The sequence below is a fragment of the Stenella coeruleoalba genome (genome assembly GCF_951394435.1).
Source record: "Stenella coeruleoalba genome assembly, chromosome: 11".
Taxonomy (NCBI): Eukaryota; Metazoa; Chordata; class Mammalia; order Artiodactyla; family Delphinidae; genus Stenella; species Stenella coeruleoalba.
The window spans coordinates 67,796,680-67,818,374 of NC_137157.1; the positions used below are offsets into that span (position 1 = coordinate 67,796,680).

Here is a 21,695-nt window from a genome sequence, read left to right on the forward strand (position 1 = left end):
TTTCTTTGCCTTCTCTGTCATTTCCACATCAGCACTTTGTTTCTCACCAGGTAATCTGGTAGCTTGGATTCTTTTTCTGAGTCCCTTTTAGTACCTCAAGAACCATCCCACTTAGGTTTATTCTGTTTATGATTTCAACAGAGTCACAAAGTAATTAATAATGACTTTGTCAGCGTTTTTACTTTTAGTGGTATGTTTAGGGAGAACAGGAAATGTATTTGAGGGTATCAAGTGCTAACTCATAGGCGTGCAGAAATTATATGCCTCACAGTTTGACACCAAGTCTTGTGATTATCTGGCTGCACATAATACTCATGAATTTCAAGGATGAATGGGCAAAGCCCATTAAAAATGATGGGCCCACTGTTTAGGAAAAAAAAAAATGCTAACCTGAAAAGTGGGGCTGGCATTCGGCAAGCTTGCAAAAGCACAGCTCTGCAATTGTTTCAGCTTCATTAAGCATTCACACCTTTGCATTCGTTTCAGAAAACTAAACCATCTGACTTTAGTTTTGTTTCTTTAAAAAAAAAAAGAAAGGTTTTTAAAGAGTAAGTAATGTGGTTGGACGCTGCAGTCTGCTGTTCCTGCAGGAAAAGAGAATAAGAGCTCAAGTCCAACAGGCTGGCAAATGTTTCTCAAAGGGAAGGAAAAGCGAAGAAGGCAGAGCTTTTAAGGTGGTAACAGACATTATATCTAAGAGGAGCACTTAGCATTTTGAGGCACGACATGTACCAGCCTTCCACTTCCCATAGCTGTAGTATTTGATGATTAGCAATCATTGCCGCTCACTGCCCCCACTGCTGAAAGGTTATTCCAAGACCTACACAATTCCCTCCACTTCTCTCTCCACTAAATATTTTTCGTTGAACGCCCCCGACTCCCAATCATCCCAATCACCACAGAATTTTCCTGCAGATCCCTGCCCCTCACCAGCGCCGGCCATCACACATGCATCAGCCCAGTCTCTCAGGCCGCTGGCATCTTGTATCCTGCAACCCTCACCACCTTTCTTCTCCGCTTGCCCATTAGCCACAATCTGTCAGCCAGCTGTACCACTGCAAGGAAGCCAGAGAGCAGGGCAGTCACGAACAGCTATTGACAACACAGTCAATAATCACTTTTCCTATTGTGTAGAATCTCTGTAATTGTTTTCAGGCCTTGCTCATTTTTTGTGTGTGTTGAAATGCAATTTAATTTTTACAATAACATTTTTTTTTTTTTTTTGTGGTACGTGGGCCTCTCACTGCTGTGGCCTCTCCCGTTGTGGAGCACAGGCTCCGGACGCGCAGGCTCAGCGGCCATGGCTCATGGGCCCAGCCGCTCTGCGGCATGTGGGATCTTCCCGGATCGGGGCATGAACCCGTGTCCCCTGCATCGGCAGGCGGACTCTCAACCACTGCGCCACCAGGGAAGCCCTACAATAACATTTTTAAAGTTTGTTATTTTCCATCTATACTCAAACACCCTATACCTAACATTTAAAACTCAACAATATAAAATTAAATTTTTTAAGACGCCATGGCAACCAAAGATGAAATCTGAATTTGAATAAAAGAACTCAGCCTCCCTTAAAATTCTTCTCTTAGCTGGAAAGAATGCTCATATAATTTTATGTGGAGTCTTGTCAAGTGCATTCAAGAAATGTCAAACTATATTTTTAGACGTGGAGTTTGCTTAATCCCATAAGACTCTATCTCGCCTTTATGTTGACAAATGAACAGGACTGAAATATCAGGGATCTGAGCTTCTGTCAAGATCCACTGTGCATCAAAAATTGTTGTTCTTGTGCAGCTGTTTTCTCAAAACTTCCGAATTAAAATCTACACTTATCTTACAATCCCCTGGGTTTTCTATTGAATTCCTTTGTTGTCACACCTTAATTGACTCCAAGCTTTACTTTTATAGACAAGTCAATGAACTGTCGTGGAAACATAACGTGGCAGGAAATCAGATGAGAGCCTCCTGATAATTGTCATTGACTGGGAAAATGTCATCTTTACGCATCTGCTTCTTAAGTTTGCTTCTTGAATGGCATATTTGGCCCAAACCCCCTCCCTTCATATTTTTCTGCATGTAATCCATTTTAGAGACTATAAAATTAGTATTTTAATAAAACCTGTACTTGGACCCTACTAAAATAAACAGGACTAAAAATAAATGGCAAGAAACCTTTTTAAATGAGTGTATTTTTTTGCCTCTAATCTTAGTAGAGGAATTCCAATACTATTTGGAACTCAGAGCCCATCAGGAGAGAAAATTATGAGATAAAGTTTCATGGCAGTTAAAAGTTTAAATATCTACTTTGTGTCAAGATTATATTTTAAAATTCAGCATTTTTCAATATTACTTTTTAATCTCTTATTTTAGTAAATGGGAACTATGATTTATTTACTCAAGATTGTCTTGTCAACCTTTGGAAAGCACAGCTGAGATATAAGCATTTGTTGAAGAATATAAACTTTTCATTCGGAGTTTTCGTCACTAAATATAAACCATATAATTCATGTCTTAATTCCTATAAACAGAGGAGATTCTGGCAAATGTCATAACATTAACATCATGTATATTTATAATTCAGAGGGATCTACTTAAAGCTGACTTCATTTTAAAAAAGCATGTCAAATGGTGACTATACAATCTTGATGTTAGTTCAGTTTGGCTGAGCTGTGGGAAGGACAGTATAGTAAAAATTAAAAGATGTTAAAATGAGTAAAAAGTCTTCATTCAGAAAATGCATATTGCAGACTGTATTTTAAGATGTTCTCATTTATGAAACACTATAATTTTTTAAATTAAGTAACACTAACAATAGTAACAATCATAATTCCACATGCTTTATCTTTATCTCACAGCAGTTCAGAGCCATATTCTCTAAGTAATAATTATTAAAAGTAACCCACCCTCTGAGTGAATGGCACCAATACTTAGTAACATTCAGTGAGAAGTAAAGAATCAAATTAAAGCACACGGAGAATTGGGGGAGTGGGTCATTTGCTGGTAGGGGTGGATTGAAAGGAAGTTTACGTAGATGATACTCTATTAGAATAGGCAAAATGATGGCATGACTATTCTTCTCCATCTTATGAGCTGGAAGGAGGTGGGGGGGTGCCTGTCCTGCTATCTGGAGAGGCAGTCTTCTTGAATAATTTGAGCCAAAGCCAAGGCAGATGGTATTGGTCAGCTTTTCAGCAAGGCTGGTATATATTCAGAGGAGTCTGCTGTGAGTATCAGAAGGAAGCCAAGGCCAAAGTTGCTCTGTAAGAAGCCCAAATCAAGTTCTAGACATACCACTGGAGGCCGGGGAAAACTTACAGAGCACTTACATCACCCTGTGGCAAGGTGTGTGAGACCAGCCCTCTTCTCACCCATTTTGCCTTCATGCCTGCTTCTCTGTTGTATAGTCTCCCAGCAACACAAGATTCCTTCCTTTGATTTCCCATCAGCCTTAATATCAGATGGTTATGACCCCATAGCATATGTCAAAATACTCTCACACCAAACTTCCTGGAATCACCTAAGAGAAATGGCCCCAAACTTGTCTGCATATTAAAACTCTGGAAACCTTTTAAAAATTCCAACACCCAGGTTACAGTCCAGATAATTTAAGTCCCTATCCCTGGGAGTGGGACATAGGCATCAGTGGTCTTTGAAGCTCCCCAGGAGATTCCAATGTAAAGACAAATTTGCAAACCACTGCCTTATGGAATGCAGATAAAAAAATTGATTGGGGCTACCAACTAAACAATAAGCTTGGTTCATTGTACCTATTTAGAAACTGCCTCAGAGCTTTATAAATGTTGAAACCTTAATGATAGTTGCATTCACTTTAAGAACTGCACAATGCATAGTCATTAGGTACCCACCTGCACACCGTTTCCCTATGATGAACCAAAACTAGTCAGTCAACAAATTCGGCATGAGCTCTAGGTCTCTCTGCACCCATGCTGGTAATGGCTAGCTTGACCTCAGTAACAAGCATTTCATTAACACTTCAGAAAGTGTTACTGTGAAAATGTTCTTTGCCCACTTGAGCCTTCACTGTTTGGGTGAGATGAGCACTAAGTGGTACAAGGACTCCGGGTGTTCTCATCAGCTGTGATTAGAGCACAGGGAGTTCTTGTTCCCCTGCATGTCAGTGGCCGTAACCAAGAGGTGTGATTGAGATGTTCCGAAATGGCACCTGCCCAAAGTTCACTCATCACGCCCATTTCTCCACATTCACGTCCTGTGTCAGTCTGCAGCTTAATGAAAGCATGAAGCAGGTGGACAGGGGTCAGAATCTGTACTGAAATTATAGCCTACATCTCATTCCTGGTATTTTTGCACAAAACTGAATTTTTGTTGCCTCTTTGTGGGAATATGCTCTCTGGTCCAACACAGCTACTCCTGACTGCACATCGTTTTATCTCATACCGATGTCTCACAATGTACTAGAGTGGGCTGGCCCTCAGGGCATCGGAATTTGCAACTCGAGTATTTATTATTTATGCAAGTTTAACACAGAAAGCCACCGTCACTCATTAAAACCTCACCACAAATTGACGACTGAGGATACTCAAAGAAGGTGGGGAAGATCTAACTCGACCAAAAGATGTTGTAGGACAACAATTCCCACACAGCCTGAACACTCGCCAACCCAGCAAGTCTTGTGAAGGGCTGGCTAGGGCAAGGCACTTAGGAGACTCCTTTAAAAAGAGGAAATTAACGTTAAATGCAATGATATTAGAACTCCATTTTTACCATATTTAATATATGCTAATGTTTACTCCATCACTCATTTGTTATTTTCCTGTAGGTGTTTAGTGTGTATTTATTAAGTGAATAGATTAATGAATAAGGGACGGAGACCCTCAGAATTGTCTTGGGCTGCTAAAGGTCTGTAACTTTGCAGCATCAAAATTTGGTAAAATATTTTAAAATGACACAGAGAAAACTTATTTGATGAGTTGTATCATGTAAAAATATTTGTGAAAACAAGGTAGTTTGAATGGAAGCAAAAATATAATATCCGCAGAAATATTGGGGCTAAAATACTACTAAAAATAAATTTGCACAATCATCCATTTAGTAGAATACACTGTTTCACAGGGCTTTTGACACTAGAGAACATATTTTCTCAAAAATATTATGGTCTATATCATCATTTGGAGGTGTCAACAACTTCAGCAAGATACCAATGACACTACCATAGAGACTTTTAGGACTAGGAAAGTAAAGTACATGAACTGGTACCAAGAATAATTATTCTGCTTCTTTATTTGTGTTCATATAATCAAAATAAAGGATTTGTAAAATATATATTTGCTTTACTACACATGGGTATATGTTATTTTTGTACTTTAGGAAAAAAATGAATTTTTAAATGGTCTTTGAAAAGACATTTTATATCTCTACCAATATAGTAAATCCAATTTGTTGGTCAATAAATATTTCAACAATTTTATAATTTTAATTATACTTAGTCCCCTTTAATACTGAAAAGCATTGTATAATAAGGTTGTAAAGTATAAGGTTACTATATGAATAAATACTCATTTAATGAATAAATGAGTTGAGATATCTAGCATATGGTTACACAGAAAGTTGATTCATTTTGCTAATTTTTTTATTGAAGTGAAATAAGATGCATTGCTTTTTTTTTTTTAATCTGCACTTGGATTTGTCAAAAATCTTTCATTGATTCTGTCACCTCTAGTTGAAATTGAAAATGTCAAATAGAAATTAGGATAATTATAAGATAAGTCAAGGGAAAAAGTACTCAGATCTTGAAAATTATTAGCTTTCATTTTTCTTCCAAAGCTACAGGTTCACAGTATTTTTCATGATATACTTTAAAACCTTTATGAGAGGTGCTATTCTTTTCAGTGAAAACAGATGGCATCTCTCCAGGTTTCCTGTTTCATCTCAAGCACTTGACTCATTTAGGCAATAGTTCTCAAATATATTCTCTGCTTAGCAGTCAAGAACATTCTGGAATTTTTAAGTTGGCACGTGTGGTGTCCTAACTTTCTTTCTGTGAGCCCTGGTCTGTTGCATTAAAGAAACTACTGATGTGAACTTAATCATCTGTTCTATTTGATATCTTCAGAAATGTCAAAGGTCATTTATTTGATATTATACTTAATTAATAAGTTCCATTAGTATTGTATGCACAATTTACTCCTTTCTTTGTGCAATAGTATGTTCACAAAGCTACATAAGATGTTTCACTGAGCAACGTGGTAGACTAGTAAAAGATACTGGAGTCAAGCTCAGGTCTGGGATAAACCTTAGCATATTTTGTCAGTCAAGGCAAACGGAAGTTCTTTATTTCCAAATCAGCCTTCAGATATATAAGAACAGAGAAGAATATATGCCAAACATAGTTTTACTTAATCATTCATTATCAAAATATTCCTTCTGTTCACTCAAATATTTCAGTCTCTTGACTGAATGTAATCATTTTTATAAAGCAACAAAAATAAAACATAAGTACTAGCACTCATGTTATAAATTTCATTTTGATGTTTATAGAACATTTAACTACAAATGCAATGTACACTGTGAATATAAAAATCTTTCTTGGGCCAAACAACTGCTAAAGGATAGCAATTTTATATAAACAAAAAAATTAACACTAAAAAAATCAGGAATTGAAGTATCTATCTTAAAAAGATTATATATTAAAAAAAAAGATTATATAAAGCTAGTTTTTACATTCTTCCAGTCCCAGAAATAAGAGGCTTTCAACCACTTATATTTGTCAAAAGGGAACAGGAAAAAATATCTGAGTTTTCTAAACTTTAAAAGTAATAGTTTGGCAAAGATGTGATGTATTATCATTTAGTAACTAAAAAGATATGCAACTTCCCTCTCCCAACTAATGACAAAATTCGACAAATTTATTGACACACTGGCAGAAAAAAAGTATCAAACCAACTTCTACAGCTATATTCCATGTCTTGTTGATATCTATGATTAAATATTTCCAAGAAAATTATTTAGCTTGGCAAAATAGCATAGTAGTTGAAAGCATTGAAAATTCTGAAAACTAATTAAAATTTTACACACACACACAACACACACAACACACACCACACACACATGCCACACACACACACACACCACACACCACATACACACACCACACACAACACACACATACAACACACAACACACACAAAAACATAAAATAGGGCTTGGCCCACAGGAATAGGCACTAAATAAAACATTTAAAAAAATGTATAAGGGGAATAATCCAACTACTTCTAAAATGACTACAAAAAGAAGCACATAGCTTCTTTTTTGAGGTTCTGAGCTAATATTAACAACTGGTACTCATTTCATTATATTATTGACTTTCAGAGGAAAGAAATATCAATGTCCCCCCACTTTTATTTAAACTTCAGGCAAATGACTGATAAATGGTGCTTTAAAAGGTGTGGAACATCATGTTAGAAAAATCATAACAAATGTGTGGACCAAAAGGAAACCTGCCTTGAGGAAGTATAAACCAGGTAACAGAATAAAGTGTAATGGAATTGAAAAATGCTAAAACTAAGCTGGGGATGGAAAAGACGAAAAGCGAGCATCTCCTGCCTCTAGTAGGGCTGTCTTTCTATAAGAGATGTGCTTAGTGTCCTTCACATCTTAATGTAGTTCAATCCAATACATAGTTCAATCCAATACACTTCCCTGGTACCTTTCATACACTTAGAATAATATATTGCATAAATTTTTAATAAATGAATATAAATTATATACAATATACCTATAACATACTATGGAATTTCTGATAGAGATTGAGTTTAAGAGAGTTATAGCAGAGACAGAATTTGTGCTTCTATTCCTAAATATCTAATTTCTATACTATAATCTATTTTACTCAGAAATCCTTTTTTTCATATTATATTCTGTTAGGACTTTAAAACTCCAAGATTCCTAAAAATTAAAAGACTCCTGATCACCATTTTTGATGCTATCAGAAAACAGGAGGTTAGACTCTCCTGTCTTATCAATTTTTTAGTAAGAACTTATTATTTTGAAGGAACATGAAACACAATGCTAAAATATTTATAGATACATTAAAATATTTATAGACACAGAAGCAAAATGACCACATTTGGTTCCCTCAAATTTTCTAATGCATAAAAAAGAAATGTAAAAAAATTTCCTCTCTTACGTTCTCTGTTTCAATCAAATAATCAAACGAACTGACAATGTTTTCTGGCAATTATGAATGCAACTCAGTCTAATGTCCTTGGGTTTTCTCAATGTGGTAATCAATGTTGGTGATGTTGGTGTCCCACCCAGATCCCCTTCACTTACTGGTACACTCCGCTCCCCAAGAACATAACACCTGCCCAGTGGGTCAAGCCAAGGAGAGACTACCTGAGACCATATGACTACATCTTTGCTCTCTTCCTTCCCCATCTCTCTCTTGTTTCTCTCCTCTCCTTACAGATTTCCCTGAAGAGCATTTCCTCAATAAACCATGTGCCCCCAAATCTCTGAGACATTCTCTTTTTCTATGGTATCTCACTTAAGAATCTTTATAGAAAGATAGTTTATTACTTATTAAAATGCTTGATCCAGTTTCCAACTTCACTGTATAAAATAGGAAAATGCAATATAAATTTACCAAACATGGGGTTAACTAATCAGAAAGCAGACTGCAACCACGAAATAGCTTCAATGAACAGGCAGAGAAAGAGAGCAAAAGAGAACATCTCAAATTAATGCTGGGCTCTTGGGTCCAGCTCGCATGGTTTAATATCTGATTTGCCCCTTCCATTTGTCATATATACTTGTTTGATGTGTTTGCTAACTATGATCCTTCTATTCAACATTTCACAGTTTAAATGCTCTTCTATTATGAACTTCAGTAAAGCTATTATTGCTACTTTATTACAGATATTAAATCAACTCAATTATGCTCTTTATTCTGTCATTTTGAAATATCAGTGGAAAAGAAATAATTAGAAAATTGGCATTGATCATAATATGAATTGAAAAACTCAATTCCAGACAGAATAACAAACTAGATATGATGTCAGTTATATCCCAGGTTATTGTTCACTGACAAACTTAGCATGTGCAGAACAGTCCACAAAATGGTGACATGTATAACAGAAAACTTTAAACTAAATAAACTATTACTAATTTGGTGAAATGAAAATAGCACAGATAATCACACTCCTTCCTTAGTAAGTGTGAAATAAACATGGGACAATAGAAAAACTCACCAAATTTTAGGTATGTATTTATAATTACAAAATGTATTTCATATTTTCTATATTTAAGCTAGAAGGAATACTTTACTCTTGAATGCTGCAGAAATAGTTCCTCTCTCTATTCTGTTCTAGATTTGTAAATAAATACTAACTCAGAGTATAAATTATTCTCAAGTATACACCATTCTTTAATCCTCTCTGCCTCTGTCCACTGAAGTTTAACCAATTTTCTGTCTTACATAGTACAGTAAAAGCTCTCTGCTTAAGTGGCTAAAGGGATATATCTCAACCTAGTTTCCTTCTGTTGCCCCCAGGAGCAGAACTATGCTCCTGAAAGCAACAATGACCACTCAAGGAATCATCTGCGGGGATCTGAGAGTCTCAATCTTTATTTTGCCAAAGAATGCAAAATTGTACAAAAGGTTACATCACCTTTTAGGAGAATTACATCAACAAAAATGATACAAATGAATGTATTTACAAGATAGAAACAGACTCACAGACATAAAAAACAAACTTTTACAGTTACCAAAGGGGAAAGGATGGGGAGGGATAAATTAGGAGTTTTGGATTAACATACACACACTCCTATACATAAAAAAGATAACCAACAAGGCCCTACTGTATAGCACAGGGAATTATATTCAATATCTTATAATAACTTATAATGGAAAAGAATCTAAAAAAGAATATATATGTCATACTAAGTCAGTCAGACAGAGAAAGACAAATATCATGATATCACTTATATGTGGAATCTAAAAAAAGGGTACCAATGAACTTATCTACAAAACAGAAATAGAGTTACAGATTTAGAAAACAAACTTGTGATTACCAAGGGCATAAGGGGCAGGGGGAGGAATAAATTGGGAGATTGGGATTGCTATATGCACACTACTATATATAAAAGAGATAATTAATAAGGACCTTCTGTATAGCACAGGGAACTCTACTGAATACTCTGTAATGGCCTATATGGGAAAGAATCTAAAAAAGAGTGGATATATATATATATAACAGAATCACTTTGCTGTAAGAGAAAGCCACCAGAGCAGGAGGAATCAGGAGATGGAGAAAGGGGATGATGATTAGGTATACATATACAGGAAGTGATTTTTCCCTCTGGTATTAAGTGAGGGGCAGAAGCAAGGGCCATCATGATGTCCTCAGGATCCCCTGTCACCTTAGACCTCAGCAGAGACTGTGACCTCTGTCTTCCACATGGGGGAGGTGGTCAAGCTGGAGCCATGTGCTGTGGAACAGCTGACCCTCCTTGGCTCTTTGCTTAATGGCGCAGAGCATGGGCAAACATGGGGCTACATGGCAATGGTGTCGCATGAGACACCCAGCGTTTTTGCTTTCTGCGTGTGCTCGTGATAGAGCTCGTCTCTGCAACTCTTAACATAAAGGGGCAGCTCAATGATGAATTACCTCACTGGTCATTTTATGTATTTCTTTTATACTAAGTTTTAAAAAGTCTATGTGACAAAAAAATTAGTAACTTGAACCCTGACATATATTTATATCCTTCCATACAAGGCATACCACAGAGCCCGAAAAAGTCAGGACTGCCAGGGAACTGAACCTAGCAGAGCTCGACACTCGGTAGTGTGAGGGTCAAAGATTTTTGTCAGGTTGGTTGATATCAGCCTTGCCTGTGGATCACATCAGTCCTGATGTGCCTTTTAAAACCAAGGAAAAGTTCTGAATTATTTCCACCAAAGAAAAAGCCTCTATTTCTGAACTGCATTGAAAGTCACGCTTTTATTGGAAATGTAAATAGTCCGTTGGTTTTCCACAACGGTCACCTTCATGATGAGAATTCTATGGAGAAATGAAGGTCAAAGCTTCCTTAGACTCCTCTCATGAGGAAAACTATTATTTTTTTAAAATGTTATCAATGACACATATGTAGACATATAAATATTTATATGGAAACGTACCGCCTAGTCAGTGAATAGAAATGGGAATAGAAATGATGTGCTCTGGGAATCCTCCCTGGGTGACTGTACTTTCAAATCAGGAGAGAACTGTTTCTTTTGCCATTTCTATCCCTGTGGCTAATGGGGAAAGGTCAGTTTTTCAGATTACATAAGCAGAAAGGGATTTTGATTCTTCTTCAGTTTGCGGAAAGGAACAGATGAGAGGCCCCAAAAGGTTTGCTGGGTTAAACCTATAACATAGTGTTCTTGACCCTCAATCTAGTCCTACTTCTGTGGTATTGGAAGTATTGATTGGAGCAGTAATCTATGGTATAGGAAAAGGTAAAAAGTTATCAGGTTGGTTAGTAGAAAGAGAAGGCATTAAAGCAGTAAATTTAGGAGAAACTCTGAAGGTAAGAGAGATGATGGAGAGAGAGAAAGACTACAGATTGAACTGTGGAATTATTGGTACTCCCCTAAACCATAAGAGTAGGGCAGAAGAGTGCATGGTAAAAATCCAACCAGGAAGGGTTAAAGGTCTTTGGTCAAAGCTGTACTATGCATTTGCCTCTCAATGCTGCCTAGGCATTGGACCCCACCATATGGTTCAAAAGAAAAATAGCCTAATTAAAAATAATAATAATATAACCAATAAATAGGGGCAGAGCTATATATGGCCTAGGAAACACTGTTTTGTGGGAAAGTCTGGGGAGAAGTTGGGTGGAATTGGGTTACAAATAAATAATGATGTCATCATGGGAAATAAAGTGATTTATGCATCAAATGGCTAACTTGAGCCTGAAAACTCCAGAGCAGCTCTTAGGTTTTGTTGGTCTGTTGCTTCTCCCCTGACTTTGGTCAGGATCAGTATCAGGCAGAAGTAAGGAAGCAAAGTACTATACTGGTTTAGTCTGCTCTAGCATGGGCAATAGGAAGGAAACTCCAGATGCTCTGAACCCCATGCCTGGGATAAGGTGGGATTCTCATGCTCCTGGAGCTTCACAGAAGAGACAGGAAGTCTGGGAAGCCAAAGGTTTGGATCAATGACCTGCCTTTGCCATTACTTCAAGGAACTGGGCCCAGTCAAGAGGATGGGGGTCCAAAATCATGAACAATAACAATAAAGCACTTATACCTCCCTTACATGTCAGCATTTTAAGTCCTGCTCTAGGACCACACATTTAATCGTCACAAAAAACCTGTAGCACCAGTAGGAACTATTAATCCCTTTTAAGAAATGTACACACTGAGGCTCAAAGGATTGTACATTATTTGTGGAAGGTCAAACCATAGGTGGCAACAGAGAATCCAAATTTCTGAACTCTCGTTCCAGTTCTCTTTTCCATTTTAGTAAGTAGAGCCATCATAAAGTGGAGTCAAAAATCATAATCCACAATTAATGCAGAAATTTCCAAAAGGCATTACCTTAAATTTTAAGGAAATTACAAGCTTAAAGTTCATATATTTCCTTTTAAATAGTTTTTTCCAATGGAAATAGATGAGGCAGCCTGGTCTTAATGTCTGGCTTATTCTCATTGCTATTTCTAATGATTACAAATAAATAACATCTTCAAGTTTCGATTTTAAAGTTAACAAAATGGAATGCATCTGGTAATTTGTTCTGGTAACATTCTAAAATTGAACAGAAGTGGGAGGGAGCTCAAAAACAGGCTAGACAAACTCTTTTATGGTTACTTGATACTCTTGCAGGATGATGACAGTAGTAGCAGTTAAGATATAACTGCTTCCTGTGTCCTGAAAACACGTGTTCTAGGTAAGAAGCAAAACTATCAATAGAAGTGGCAGTAACTGTTGTGAGAATCTCCCTGCAGTATCAGGAACACATCTGTAGTTGCACGTCCCTGCCAAATCGTGTTTAGTTTGGGCATCATCTTCCTTTTGATAAGTCCTCTCATTTTCAAGTGAATGAATTTGAGTAAAGCTAATTAGGATTAACTACACTTATGAAAGGTGTCAGGATTGGCTACACTTATGAAAGGTGTCAATGAAGGTTAAAGTGTTCCTTTTTTATGAGAGTCACGCTCTTTGCACTCTGAGACTCTCCTGTAAACTTACAGGACCTAGGGCCTTTAAGCTACATACTGTCTTTAATTAACTCAATGGTTAGAAACAGAAGTTACTCTCCTGGCAGATGAACTCCGCATGAAACATGGTTTGTCTAATTGTTGCAGACGTATAGTAACAAAGACTGATAAGGCACAAAACAGATTAAAACAGACAACTCTCAGAACTCCTTAGTTACCATTAAGTTAGTAGGTTCATTGAGGAAAACAAATGTAGAAAACTATTTTTAAAGTCCTTAAAGAATGTTTCATATGGTCTTTTGAGACAGGCCATACAGTATTTCTTACCTGAAAAGTGTACATGTCAGAAAACAACAAACAATCTTCACAAAATTATTTAGAATTTCACAGGAAAGAATTTTCCACTAATTTTATGAATGTGTATATGTTTGTATGCCACACATATGTGCATATGTATATGTTTTTGTACATACGCATATATATGCATTTTATAAATAAATATATCCTGGTGGACAGTCATTAGTATTAAAATTGTATTGACGTTTTTACCTGAGGTAAACAGATATTGCATATAATCTCTAGATTTGTCCATATTGATGAATTTGTTCCCCTTGAAACAGAGGTAACTATTTTGCTCTAAACCATGAAAAGCAATGCGTATCCAATAAAATCCAACTCACATTAGTTGAGAAAATGAAACTATATCTCTAATCCTTGAGAGGACAGAGGAATGATATAACAAAACAAAGAGCACGGCTGTGTCAAAAAGGGGCTGGAGATCAGGAGGCTGGGCTGACAGGCACACGAACAGTTAGAGCTCAGCATTTCCTGTGACTTGTTGCTTGAAAAACCGGGGATAACTGGACTTGGATTATCTAACAAACCAGTTACTGAAATGACTGTACGTTCAAATTTTGTGAAATAAATGAGACTTTCTCATGTTTGAGGGCTCTGCACAAATGTAATAATGCTAACCATGAAAACAAGATCCTTTTTTTTTTACTTTGGAATGTTATTTGACATATAACATGAAATAAAATAATTCATGAAGTTATTTGTTAAAAAAAAAAAAAAGTAGTGTGTATCCAACATTATGAACATGTCTTCCATCTGATGTTTGAAATGGGTGAAGTTAAAATTTCTTACCATCCAAGCTGTGACAAAGTCCCCCATCCAGGTCCCTACTGCAGCTAATTTCATGAAACTTTCATTTCGGATGCCCATATAGTCTGTAATGATATACGCTCTGTGGAAACAAACACACAAGACATTGTCCGGACTCAGAGAGCCATACAGTCAAAGCTTTCTGGTTCAGCAACACGCAAAGGGGCTTTTTCCCCTTTCCACAAGCTTTCTTGCTTTCGTCTCATCATCTATGCTTACAAATCTGAAAGGCTAGGAGGAGCTCTGAGGGTGTCTGGGTCAGTTCCAACTAGATTTGAAGACTGACTGTGACTATACCAACTACCACGTGCCTTTTGTTTTTGAGCTATAGGACTGACAATAGCTTTTGGAAAATCAAACAGAAATACTCAGCAAAGGCATCATTTCACACTCACTCAAGTATGAGGAGCGCAGAAACAATTCCTGAATTAGAGTAACTTGAAAGGAAGAGAAGGGTTCACTTTCCTTCAGTTCTGTCGAGTCAGAACTATTGAAAAGGTGCTGGGAATAGGCTTTAGGTATAATATATCTGAATAATGTTCAGAAGAATATCAAGATTAGAGAAAATTTTCCACACAGTGATGTAAAAATTGACTCAAATATACGTAGTTTAAATTATTACTTAAATAGCAATAACCAGAAGACTTCATTTCATCACTCTTTTTACATAGCTAATTCTTGTTTTCTTCCTATATAACACCAATTCATATGCCTCACAGCTCAAAGAGAGATTCATAGGTACACCCAATCATTAAGTACAAGTAATGTGACCATGCTTATTGTTTATTAAGCATTTTCATTTTCTTGTTTGATAGTCAAGAAAATTATAAGTATCATTTTTACCATCTTGTAATTTCTCTGAGAAAAACGGGACTCAAAGAGATCACTTAACCTGCTCAATCAATACCACATAACAAATGGATGGTAGCTAGGAACCAAATTTGTCTCTCTCTCTATTTTTAACTCTAAGTTTTTCACTCAGGTTTCTTTTACTTTATTTTTTTTTTTAATTTATTGGGGTTAGTTGCTAGGTTTCTTTTCCTTTAAATTTTGTTCCTTTTCTTAAACATGATAATACCTGTACAACTTAGAGTTCCAGTTAAACATGACTCTTCTTAGATTAACTTCATTTTTTAACTTTTTATTTCATATTGGAGTATTAACTTTAAAACAATATTCAGTAGAGAATGATATGTTTGTTAGTTATCTATTGAAACTATGAAGAAGCACATTTTTGAAGTCGCTGAGAATTAAACCATTTCCAATTCAGTTATTTTTTTCCAGAGTTATTTCAGATAGTTTTTTATCCATAACATAAACAGGTATTTACATAGTTTTTTAACAACAAAAACAAACTTATGAATTCTCAAAACAATTGTTTTCCACATGCTTCATTCTTTGGAGGGGCTATGTAAATATCTTGAAGTCTATGGAGGGGCTATGTAAATATATTAAGGTCTCATCTCAAAATTCTGGGTCTCTAATTCCATGCGCTTCCATAATAGCCAAAAAAATTTTAGCTACCATAAATTGCATGCTAGCAATGTTCTAGAGATTGTTATTAGCACTTTGAAAACTGAATCTCCATCAACTTTCATATCAGAAAAGTGAAATCTATTGTTATTCCTGTTTCACAGATATGGAATTAAGGCTTTAGAGAGTTTTTGCAACTTTCTCAAGGTCAAGCATCTAGTAAATGGACAAGATTTGAATCTAAATTTGATTGACTCCCAAATCCAGGCACTTAACCACTGTGCTATACCTTCTTCCTACAAGTGTTAGTAGAGATATAAAAAACACAAAGAATATCTCTGTTCCCCAGTATTTTAGTAAGACAATGACAATCAAGAATTACTTCCTGTGAAGATAATTCATAATAAGAAGTCAAGAGTCACATCCAGAAGCTACAACTCCCCAGAGCTACCATTAGGTTTTGGACTCCACTTATACTGAGTTCATCCATCTAAGCAGTTCTTGGACAGTGAGCTCAGTGTACTATGGAGTATTAGCTCTGTTAATTGTCCAGCTTTTTCAATGACATCTATTTTGAAGATTTTGTTCAATGATACATCTCTACGTGTCCACTCTGCCAATTAATTCTAGAATACATTGGGCTGGGGTAGAAATTTCTGGCTACATTCTTTGTGGTTGTATAGATGTGTGTAAGAGAAGGCATCATTCTTCTATTTCAGTATCTAAAAATAGGGATGAGATGGTAAGCATGCAACAGACCAATAATCCAGCCAAGAACAACGAAAAGATCTAAACAAAATATAAAAGTCACTCCCAAAATCTGCTTAAAGGCATCTGAGAGCTGATGAAGCAATGAGGACAAGAAAAACCAAGATACCAGATTGGAGAGAATTGTGGAAAAGTTAGCTATACTATATTTTCTCTGGAGACATTAACTGATTCTGTGTGCAAGGCAGGAAGAGGAGGATCTGGGGTTTTCCTGGGCAGAGGGCAGTCTCAGTGGGTTAGAGGGGCAACATTTGAAATTTAAGGAGCCAAGATTCTTGTGAGAAAAGAGAGGCCTAGAAGAGAGCATGATACACAGTTGGTTGTCCTTTCAAGACATTTACCAAATTATGAACTTGAACACTGGGGATGCTGAGAGACGAAGCAGAAAGTCTCTGTAAAGTATAGCAGAGGTTTGGCAACTTCACCATGCTGAGGAAACTATTATAGTTCAGAGCCTGCTAGAGAGAATGGCCCAAGATATACAGGGATGTGGCAGGCTAGAGAAAACCAGAGATGGATGGGTCCTTGATGAAGCTGTAAATCAGTCCTTACCCAGTCCATTCCATGACTGAATTAAAGTGATCAGCTTCTATTCTTTCCAACTAATAGAGGAAAGAGTGAAACTTTTCAGGAAGAATAAAGTATCATCTAGATCCTCTATACATTTTTATGTATAAAATCCATCATTCATTCAAAAATCACTAGGATGTTAAGAAAGAGTTTCCCATCACTGAAAACCATGGGAGAAGACAATAGCTAAAACTAGATAATAAGCTCCAGGAGGACTGGGACTTACTTTAGCTATTTTTTTCCTGTTAATTCCCCAGAACCTAGAGCACTGCCTGAAAACAGTAAGTGATCAATAAACATATGCTTAATGTATGAATTAACAAAGTGACCTAAGTTATTCATATTTATTGATATATTACATAGGTAAACCTATGTATATTAAACCTTAGAAACAGCAATAAAGTAAGATTGAATTATGAAGAACTTTACCACAGAGAAAACCATTAAATATGTTTTTTAATTGTTTTGTGTTTTCACTTCTCCAACTACATTTGTATTTCCTTGATTGCAGAATAACTGTCCTGTATTCATCTAGAAAGATATGTCGGCACAAAATAGGGGAATGTCACTCCTCTGTGGCTGTGGGCACATGGTGAGTACTGAGCATGATAATGCAAAGGAGATGGCACAGAGAATTTATGAATTAATTAATATATTTAAAAGTGAAGAGTGATATATATAAAATTTAGTAGTTATTCTAGACATCTCTCCAAAGAAGACATACAGATGACCAACAGGCACATGAAAAGATGTTCAATATCGCTAAATATTAGAGAAATGCAAATCAAAACTACAATGAGGTATCACCTCACACCAGTCAGAATGGCCATCATCAAAAAGTCTACAAATAATAAATGCTGGACGGGGTGTGGAGAAGAGGGAACCCTCCTACACTGTTGGTGGGAATGTAAATTGGTACAGCCACTATGGAGAACAGTATGGAGCTTCCTTAAAAAACTACAAATAGAACTACCATATGACCCAGCAATCCACTCCTGGGCATATATCCAGAGAAAAACATGGTTTGAAAGGATACATACACCGCAATGTTCACTGCAGCGCTGTTTACAATAGCCAAGACATGGAAGCAACTTAATATCCTAAATGGATAAAGATGTGTGTGTGTATATATATATATATATATATATATATATATATATATATATACACAATGGAATACTACTCAACCATTAAAGAGAATGAAATATGCCATTTGCAGCAACATGGATGGACCTGGAGATAATCATGTTAATTAAGTCAGAGAAAGACAAATATAATAGGACATCGCTTATATGCAGAATCTAAAAAAACTGATACAAATGAACTTATTTACAAAACAGAAACAGACTCACAGACATAGAAAACAAACTTATGGTTACCAAAGGGGAAAGGTGGTGAGGGGAGAGATAAATTGGGAGTTTGGGATTAACATATACACACTACTATATATATATATATATATTTTTTTTTTTTGCGGTATGCGGGCCTCTCACTGTTGTGGCCTCTCCCGTTGCAGAGCACAGGCTCCGGACGCGCAGGCTCAGAGGCCATGGCTCACGGGCCCAGCCGCTCCGTGGCATGTGGGATCTTCCCCGGGCCGGGGCACGAACCCATGTCCCCTGCATTGGCAGGCGGACTCTCAACCACTGCGCCACCAGGGAAGCCCTACACTACTATATTTAAAGTAGATAACCAACAGGACCTACTGTGTAGCACAGGGAACTCTGCTCAATAATCTGTAATAACCTGAATGGGAAAAGAATTTGAAAAGGAAGAGATAAATGTATATGTATAAGTGAATCACTTTGCTGTACACCTGAAACTAACACCATATTGTAAATCAACTACTGTCCCACATAAAATAAAAATGTTTTTTAAAATGATATATTGTACCAAAAAATTAGTAGCTATTCTTAATTTTGCTGTTTTGGACAAATATAAAGAAGAATTACAAATATGCAGACCTGCCATAAAAACTTTCAACCACTAGTTCACTGATTTGCACATTCATTAACATTTAACAATACTTCCTGCTCAGGTTGTAAAGGACAGAGTGTACATATATTTATATCAGCAATTCTGGCCAGTTTGAATATCACATTAGACTCTGAAAATGTGAAGTTGTGGAGTTTATATACACAACAGTTTAAATTTTATTTGCTAGGAGGCACCGTTAAAGTTTTAGTTTCGTTCAGAGTTTTAGCTAATTATTTCAACTAGTCATACATCTTTTGTTTATTTTGCTTTGAGCTTTAGCTGGCTTTCTATGCTTAGATCTAGAAAGGCTGGCAGTCTTACCAGCCTTCCAGGTAAGTATTTATTGTTAATATTTTCTTTAAAGATTCTAAACGAATTTCTTTTCAAGTTACAACTTCAGTATTTTTTTCTTGAGATTTCAGGCTTAACTGTCAAATCCATAACACATGTGTGTAAACGTCAACAGGATCTTGGAAAGGTTCATAGTTATCATAACAACCTGAAAACATGAGCTATTAAGCCTACTGTGCCTAGTGAAACCTATGTGCTAAATGGCCATAAACTAAACAGACTCTAACATGGGCTAAGTAGTCGATGAAATGATAATATAATGAATTGGCCTTACAGGTGAGAGTCTTGAGTACTAGCAACAGAGGCTCCAGTTTACTTCAGTCTATTACTTATATGTAAGTAGATGCAGTTAATGCCAGGTGATTTAGGAGCTGAATCTCTAAAAGTTCGACAAGAGGCAGTAAACACAGATCACCAAACCAGTAAGGATTCATGCTTCACCGAAGACCCATCTGTGGCCAGCTGGATTCATGACGTCACAGCTGTCTCTCTCAGCCATGTTCGGGCAACATAAACAAGATTGGGGGCTTCATACACAAGTAAATCATGGACAAGAAGTTGACTTACCTGCATTAAACACAATGGAACTCAAGCAAAAACTCTAAATGTTCTTAAGGCTTGAGGTGAAAATCTGTCACTATAAAATGCCAGAAATTAAACCTAGATTTATTATATTAACCTTTCTCAATCTTTTCACTTGTAATGAAATGATTAATAGCCTTTAATCCAGTCACTTGTTCAACTGTTATACAAATAACCGCATTTTAGTATTTCTGCTCAAAATAGCTAGTTCTTGACTATTGAAAGACTTTGATAGAGCTCAATACATGTGTATGGACCTTCCAGGCAAGACCTAGGGTATGAAGTACAGAGCAAGATCCATTGGAAGGTGACAAATGCTGCAGACAATTGTTAGAAGGAGGCTGGAGTGATCAAAATTACATCCGGACCCAAAAATGCTTACAGATAAAATACCAACGCAAATTCCCCAACTTTAGTCATTCATTCCCTCTAACTTCTATAAAGAAGACATATATAAGACTATAGATGGAGTTTTCATTGGACAAATCCATCCTGATTGTTAACACATACACTTATCAACCCTTCCTTTCATTTTTGTCTTGCTTAAGCCCATTCAGTGAAATTCGTGTGTAGTAGATACAGAAACCTTACTATAACATCAATTCCTCCCTGTCTTTTACCCTCAACATTTGGTTAACCACTGAGGTTACTTCTGAAAGGGCCTCAAATCTATGCAGTTTTTCTGTTATCACCACTACCAATGTCTTAACTCTGTTCATAACCATCTCTAATCTGAATTACACAATAACCTCCTATTTCCCTGTGATTATCTTCACTTCACTATAGATTCTTTATTGCCACTATGGTAACTTCTGGAGAATTAATATGGTGTACTAGAAGAGCAAGAGTCCTGGAACCAGAAAGTATTAGGTTTGCAAACCACCTCCCCACTTTATGACCTGGGACAAATGAATAACTTGATAATCATCCATTCCCTTATCTGTAGAATGGGGATAAAAATAACTTCCCTTCACAGGGTTTCTTGAGGATTACATGAAATAAAGAATATAGAGCTTCTAGCACAACTATTTCATAAGAGGTATGAAAAAAAAATGTTAGATCTCTGACATACGGGCTCACATTTCCAAAATAATGTAGTGGTTCCCAAAAAGCAAAGCATGGATAAGAAGATTCTTCACTCTCTCCAAGCTATCTTATTTTTCAGATTCATATTTCATCTCACAGTCTCCTTTTTTCAGGCCCTCTTCCCCACCATGAAACCAGTCTCACCAACTATCCCACCATTCTATGACGTACCTTAGCATCTTTGCATGCAATGCTCCCATTGTCTGGAATGCCATACCTTTTTTCTGGCCTAAGATTACTAACTAAGCCTGTCCACTGAGAAATCGACTGCTCTTATTCCTATAAGTCACCCCTTCCCCGGCGTTACTGTAACACTTTGAATATACATCTATGTTAAACAAATTTCCCAAAGTCTTCTAATGATTGTCTCACATTGCCCCTTTCTACCACAAGACTTAGTTCATCAAGTGTAAAGAAAATATTTCTTTCATCTAGGCAGCTGAAAATTTTTGTTCGGTGTATAGTATGATTTAGGAATACAAAACTACTTAAATGAATGAAGAAATGAATTAATGAATTAATATAAAAAGATTATTTAGATCATC

The 21,695-nt window shown here is 36.4% G+C and overlaps 1 protein-coding gene across 2 annotated transcripts in view; it reads right to left on the bottom strand.

The window, feature by feature from the left end:
* TMEM117 (transmembrane protein 117) overlaps positions 1–21,695 on the bottom strand; it is a 529,693-nt gene that overhangs the window by 236,187 nt on the left and 271,811 nt on the right. The window contains exon 4 of one of the 2 annotated variants that reach the window (XM_079938385.1): positions 14,326–14,425. The exons of the other annotated variant lie outside the window; for it this stretch is intronic. Coding sequence (XP_079794511.1) covers positions 14,326–14,425 — 100 coding nt within the window. The remainder of the gene's footprint in view (positions 1–14,325; positions 14,426–21,695) is intronic. 2 annotated transcript variants of the gene reach the window in all.